The sequence below is a fragment of the Cicer arietinum genome, chromosome 2 (assembly GCF_000331145.2).
Source record: "Cicer arietinum cultivar CDC Frontier isolate Library 1 chromosome 2, Cicar.CDCFrontier_v2.0, whole genome shotgun sequence".
Lineage (NCBI taxonomy): Eukaryota > Viridiplantae > Streptophyta > Magnoliopsida > Fabales > Fabaceae > Cicer > Cicer arietinum.
In genome coordinates, this window is record NC_021161.2 from 3462599 (window position 1) to 3470380 (window position 7782).

Genomic DNA, 7782 nt, shown 5'->3' on the forward strand with positions numbered 1-7782 from the left:
TAACTGTGTGTTTTATTCGCAAACCAAGGAGAGAAAGGAGGTGACATGTACGAGGCAATATTCAATTTTTACTGTATACGAATCGTTTGACTTTGACGCCGAAAAGGTAGTCTAACTTTCACTCTTTTCGTACGTTGAATGAACTGAATAATTGCAATGGTTCCACGTGGCCTAAAAAAATCAATACTATCTAGCTTTTCCCATTGCTCCATCAATGGGTTTTGAATTGTGATTTATCTTTTTAAAATTTTATATTAAAATTTAAAGAATTTAATTCAAGATTAATCTTGATTATGAAAATAAAAAACAGAGAACATTATTGTGTAGTGAAAAATACACAATTTAATTTATCTATTTAATTTTATAATCAAAAGACTATAAATAAATAGAGATAAGGGATGAAATATCACAAAAAGATATATTCTAGTTCACTCAATTCGGGTTACATCTAGTACTCACAACCGTGAGATTTTTCATTCAATGTTCAAAACGGAAAAAGTTCTTGATTTTTACACCACCAATCCAGATCAACCTTGATCTGTTACAATCTTCACCTTTCAACCTAGAAATGATTTTTACAATCACCTTTCAACTTAAAAATGATTTTTACAATCACCTTTCAGCCTTGCAAGGATTTTTACAAACACACTCAATCTAACATAAAAGATAGACTTGAGTTACAAATAATGTGTATGATAAAAGTGTTTGAGATCTTGAAATTTCTCAACACTTGTTTGAGATAAATGAAAGACAAACTCAGTAAATAATGATCCAAAGATATAGTGAAGAGAACTTGAGTTTGCTTGAAGAGTTTTTTTGACTTGTTACTTGAACAAATGTTGGTAGATTTGTAAATTGAACTCTTGTCTTCATCTTCCAAATGATCTTTAATTTATAGATGTTAAAAGGTTTTGAATATTCAATTTAAAATGAATATATCCGTCGGACACACTTCCCAAGTGTCAAACATATTTTAAAGCAATTAAAAATGTGTTTATTTGCTGTCCAGAACGTTCTTGACAAAATATTATTTCAAGTGTCAGACAATGTAGATTGATGTATTTTCGTAGCCCAAATCGAGCTTAAATTAAAGAATACTTTGTTCTTTGTGAACCAAAATGTTCTTGGATTTCCATAATGTTGTCAAGAATTATCTTCGTTTTTCAGAATGATCTCAAAAATATTTTTCGTTTTTTCTGTTTCATAACCAGAACATTATTCGTTTCTCAAATTTGATCTTGCTTCTTTCAAATGATCTTGCTTCTGATTTATAGCATAGTATGACCATTGATTGTTGTATGAACAAATTTGATCATCTTCTTCATGAAAATATCATCTTGAAGATGTAATAATTATTCTCTTGAATGATTGATATATGATACACTTTTTTTGAGATTATTTCATTATTGATTGGATACTTATGCACTTTGATGAAGTGAATGACTTCTTGTTTGTTCACTTATGCAATTCATGTTCCATAAACAAAACTCAAGTGCAATCATTAGTAGACCACCATTTATAAAACATACATCGAAAAGGTTTTTGTCTCAAAACAATGTTGCCCCGTCATCATTAACCAGAGACTACTTTCAACCGTCTTCACTACTCTCGTTATGCTAATTTTTTATATAAATATTAGAGACTAAACTAATTGATATTTTGAATATTCAATGACTAAATTGAATTTTTTACGAGTTAGAGATTAAAATGACATCGTTTAATACTTAATCAAAATGGTGGTTCAACCAAAATGAATAAACCGTCATTTTAATCTTTAAAAGTATAAGACGTAGTTATTTTAGAAAAATAAGATATTTATTGATTGTTTGTTTACAAAGAAAGTAAAAGAAAAGAAAGTAAAAAATATATATTTTCTTGTTTGGTTTGATAGAAAATGAGAGAAAAGAAAAATACATATCAAAACACGAGTTAAAAGAAGAAAAAAGTTTATATATATGTTAAAGCATCCGTTAAATTTAATATGACAAGCTTTTATTTTTATTTTTGGTTTATAAAAAAAATAATAAAGAAACTTGCACACAATTGTAAGATCTTGGATTTGAATCTGAAACATATAATCAACTTAACAATATCAATATTTTTCAATTGAATGATTTAGTAATGTTATTATAACATAAAATTTGACACGAAATAAGGTATAAATACAATGTTTTGATATTTTATGAAAAACAAAACGTGACCTCCATTGTATTTTGTACGGTATTGTATTTGTGTCTCATTTTATATCAAGTTTTGTGTTCCAATAACATTATTCATATTATATAACATAGTTTTAACAAATTTTTATTTTATTTTATTTTATTTATATTCTCTTGTTTATCATATTTAAATTCCTTTTTTGATTTTTTATATGAACCAAATAATGCATTATAATATATCAATTATTTTGTAAAAATATTCTCTCTTTTTTTCTTCAAAATATGTGTTATTAATTTTTTTTTTGTCTTATAACATATGTTAATTTTATTTACTAACAAAAAAGATATGAGATTCATGAAGTGAACACTCATCTATATTTTATAAAACAATAAAAATGTCAAGTAATAATTTCCATATTTAGAAAAAGCATCATCCTTAGTAAGAATTTTATCTTTTGTCTGATACTTTTTTTTATAAACGAAAAAATTACAAAAACAATGAAGAGACGAAACGAGAGAAATATATCCCTCTTCAATGATCATCAAAGAGAAGTAATAGACTTGAAGGAGGATAGGTAGGTCAACAATACTAAAATATCCATTGAGATTAAGGTTAGACAACTTATCAACATATCAATTAGCCTTACAATAAACTGATTTACCACAATTTCATTCTATGTGATCTACAAGAGAGATGACTTTTGGAAGGAGTAACATAAGATAAAGATTACTAATTTTCCTTGACCGAATCTTGTTGACTATAACAAGAAAGTCTATTTCCATCAAAATAGTAGTCAAACCCAAATTGCAAGTCGTTATTAGACTATGAACTAGCTTCCAAAGCTCAGCTAACACACAGGCAGCTCACTTGAGATTGCAAAAGAAACTGTGCATATAAACTCCTCTATGATATCTGGTTAGCCATCCATAAGCAGTAAAGATTGTTGTGCATGATATAAGAACCATCAATATTAAGCTTGAAATAATTAACATTTGGAGAATATCATTTCCCATTAATCTCCCTCTTGTCCTCTAAAAAGAAAGGAGAGCAAAGATAAAGATGCTGGTGAATTGAGAAAAATTGTCTATTAAAAGAATGCAAAAATTGTTAAGGATCAAGTGGTGTTCCTAAAAAAAATAATTGGTTCCTATCCCTCTACAACATATTTACCATGATTTCAAATACCATGGGCAAATGGTTTTTGTTCGAGCCAACATCAACATCAGTTAACTTAATATTAAAGTCGATCTATTGGGAAATCCTTTTATTTTTTGAAAGGCTAAAGAATGTTATTGATATAAAACAAATATGATGATTCAAAGTGAGGTGTTATAAATCTTTTCTCTTTCGCTGTATTTTACGAGTCTCACATATTTTCATAATTTTGTTTTGTACAATCTTTTTATAATTTTAAGTAACACATATTAAAAAAATGAAAGTAGAAAATATAATCATAAAATAAACATACCTAAAGTTTTTTACTTCAAATTCTCAAATGCATGAAAATAATTCAATTTTCAAGTGCCCCAAAAATTTATCACTTTTTTTAAAAAGAAAATTTATCACTTTTTAAAGTTTTCTTCTATTTATTATAACTTTTTAAAAAAATGAGAATATACAATAATCTAAATATTGTTTCAAATGATAATTTATTTTTGTTTATAATTGTTTTTTTAAAGAGTAATTTTTACTAAGACACACAAATACAATTGATTTTTGTTTTTTTTTTAAATCTTTAAAAAATAATTTTCAAATTTTTTACTACTAAAATCATTATTTTAAAATTTGTAACAAATAAACTCTAAAAATAATCTTTAAATTATTAAATATCAAAATCACTTTATTTAAAAAAATTATGTAAGTAGTAAAACGAGCTAAAATTGAAATTTGGATATAGTTTTGGAAAAATATATTTTAAGAGGTCAAATACATTTTTAATCCCTTTAAAATTTCAAAATGTTAATTGCTATTTTTGAATGAATTTTTAGCAACATTTTAAAAAGATTATCTTAAAAAATAAATTTAAAATTTGATTTACAGCTTTATATTTTTATATTTTTATTTTGAGTTTACAGTATCTATAAAATTTATATTTATTATTAATGAAAAATAAATATAAATTTATTTGTAAATTATCTAAAATGTGTTCTATTTTGGAGTGAGACATCATTTTTTTTATCAAATAAAAGTTTAGATGAGGTACTATTTTTTCATCTTTAACCTTTGTGAGCAAAAAATATAATTTTATTTAAGTTTACTTTTTTCTCTACAAAACTGCAATATCATAAATGTATTCAATTTAATAATATCAAATTTAGTCAAGTTAAGAGATGATAAAAAAATTATATTTAATTTATATAAATAAATTAAAAATTCTTGTGAATAATTTTTTATAATATTATTAATATAACAAAAGTTATTAGAAAAAAAACTAGTAAAAATCCTTTTTGATGACAACAAACTTTATGAAATAAAAGATTAAGTTTTACGAATAATGGTCTACTAATGATTGCACTTGAGTTTTGTTTAAGGAACATGAATTGCATAAGTGAACAAACAAGAAACCATTCACTTCATCAAAGTGCACAAGTATCCACTCAATAATGAAGTAATTTCAAAAGGAATGTATCATATATCAATCATTCAAGAGAATGATTATTACATCTTCACACTATGCTATAAATTAGAAGCAAAATCATTTAAAAATGAAGCCAAAATACAAAAACAAAACAGAGAACATTCTTGACAGAAGTATAGAAAACGGATAACGTTATTCACAGTTCTAAAATTTCAAGAGCAAATGATCTTCTCTGTTGAAAGAAGAAATTGCTCCTGGGTTTCACAATCATTTTATCAGTGTTCCACAAGGGATATACATGATTCATCTCATCAAAGAATCAATCCAAAATGGAAAGAAGAAAAGCTTGACAAACAGCTGTCAAAGATAAAAAAAAAACCAGCACTCATACAAACAAAACGAAGAACGTTCTTGACAATGACTAGAAAACGAAGAACGTTCTCCACAACTTTATTACAACAAGAATGCTTAAGTCATACTTTAATGAAAATAAAGCTCCTACGATTTGCAAGTATATTTTCAGTATTCTACAAGGAATATATACAAAGCTAACAATTGAAATAGAAACACTCCAAAAAGAACAAAGGATAAAAGGCACAGCTCATTATAAAGCAAACAAGATTATCCTACGTTCAAGAATGATTATTCTCCATCATGTTAACATCAATCAACAATCATTCTCCTGCATGTTAACATGAATCAAGATCATTCTTCAGCATGTTAAACATCAACATGCACAAAGTTTTCATCAGTCTTCAGAATGTTCAACAATCATTCTTCAACATATTGACATCATTTCATAATCAAGATTAATCTTGAGTTAAACTTTTTAAGTTTTAATAGAAAATTTTAAAAAGACGAATTTACAATTTATACTCCCTTTCTTATAAATTAACATTGTTACTTCATATATTTAGTCTCTATAAGTTGGATTTTTTATTTTTGTCTTTATAATTTTTTTTTAACTTTAACTTTATATATTTAAATGTGTTTTAAAATCGTATAAGTGACTGTAAAAAAAAAATTAAAATAAATAATAAATAAATAAGAAAAACATAAAATAAAATAAAAAACAAAAAATGAACAAAACGCAAATTTATAAAACGAAACAAATATATTTTTATTTGACTTTTGTTCGTTTTAATTTTTTTAATAGTTATTGAGAGCAGAAACTTTTAAAACAAATTTGAACTGGGCTGGGCCACACACGTGCTACAATGGGAAGCAAGGCTGTAAGGCGGAGCGAATCCGGAAAGATTGCCTCAGTTCCGATTGTTCTCTGCAACCATATCAGCCGCTGTCCCTCTTCTCTATCGACTCTCACTTTCTTGCACGCCGCCATCACCACGACCGCAGCGCCGTCGTCGTCGCACAAAGCCGGTCATCCGCAGCCTTTCGACTATTGTTTTTCGAACAACCGCCGACACTCACGCACCCAACCGCCAATCTGGTGAACTTGTTAATGTTTTTGTTGTTGAAAGAAAACTGAGAAGCTTTCCCCAATCTTCTAATTGATTTATACATCGATGGGGAAGAAAGGAGGAGGCAAAAAAGCTCCAAAATCAGAAATACGGTCACAAAATCCTGTTACTTTAAGGGAAGAAGCCACTGGAAAAATAAAAACCAAGCCAATTACTAACACCAAGTCACATTTGAGAATTGATCACTTAAATAAGCTTGCATTGTGGGCCACCACCGACTCTCACATACCGTCTTTGGGATCCTTCTACGGTCAGCATTTGGCCACCGTTTCAGAGGCCGCCGGAGTACCTCCTGATCCTTCCTTAATCACTTGCCAAAGGTTTGCGTTTTTACTTTTAGTTTCTTTTTGCTTTTTCTATCCTTATTTAGTTTTCCTCTCGTGTGATTCAATGCCATTATTAGGTTTTAGTTATAGACACTACTGCTAACATGCCGAAACCGGGAATGATTTGAAAAATTGAATGTAGCATGTGTTAATGTTCTGTTTGTTGGAAATGATGAAACATAATTGGCATTGATGATGGCTTTAATGTGTGAATTGAAAAATGAGAAGTCCCACATTGGAGGGAACACACTCATTTATGACATTTATAAGGAGTTAGTTTCACAATTGGGTTGGGCCCCAAGGGGCACCGCAATTTTGTGAAGGAGGGAGAACGCAAGCTAACGGACCACCACACGCGCGCGCCGCCGCCGCCCGTCCGTCCGTCCGGTCCGGTCCGGTCCGGGTTGTGGTGTATTATTGTTTTTTAACAGATGGAAATTAATTATTTATTTAATTAATTAATTGCTTGCGATGAATCACATATTACGAAACTGCCATCCACAAGGTCAAAGTCAATGTTCTGATTCGTTCAAACCCTAAACAGACTAGTCTCCTGTGCCTTGCTCAGTCAAAACCCTAATTTGACTTAGCTTCAGATGTTTGCCACGTCAAAACCCTAAAGCTGAGTCTTTCCCACGTTTTTGACTTTTGCCCGGTCAAGGAGCCTTGTCAATCAAGTTTCCTATTTCTGAGGCACTCTACTAGTGGCCAGTAAATGGACTCCGTGCTCCTTTGGATCCCCCCTTTTTCTCTGATCCAGTTGCTGAACTCATCTATAAATAGAGAGCTCACCTCACTTGGAAAAGCACACCAAAAGCTCTCCATATCTGAGGCTTTTCTCACTTCTCCCCCTTATATTCTTCTTCTTCTTCTTCTTTTCTTGAGTAGCCTCCGTGCTATATTTGAGTAGCCTCCGTGCTATATTCGAGTGTCAGTCTATCGACTGGCATACAGAGGGTGTAATTCTAGAACGGTTTTCTACAGTGCAGTAGAACTCCGATACAGTGAATCTGGGCTGTTTTATCCTGGGGACTTCGTGGTTGATAGTCTGCCTTGCACAATTTTGGGCAGTGCCTCGAAACGTCTTAAAGAGAGCGACCTAGTCCGCGACTCATCCCAGTAATATTTTCGGTGGCATAAATTGTTTTCAAAGGTTTTCGAATTTCAAAAACAACAATTTTAAGACGTTTTCGAACTGCCATGTCTACCGACGAAATTACTGGGTCAGGTTCATCTG

At 29.7% G+C, this 7782-nt stretch overlaps 1 protein-coding gene across 1 annotated transcript in view; it reads left to right on the forward strand.

The window, feature by feature from the left end:
* Window positions 1-5908: 5908 nt before the first annotated feature.
* Window positions 5909-7782, forward strand: part of LOC101497498 (uncharacterized) — a 4397-nt gene continuing 2523 nt past the window's right edge. The window contains exon 1 of the mRNA XM_004514367.4: window positions 5909-6539. Within this exon, the coding sequence (XP_004514424.1) occupies window positions 6265-6539 (275 nt within the window). The 5' untranslated portion in view covers window positions 5909-6264. The remainder of the gene's footprint in view (window positions 6540-7782) is intronic.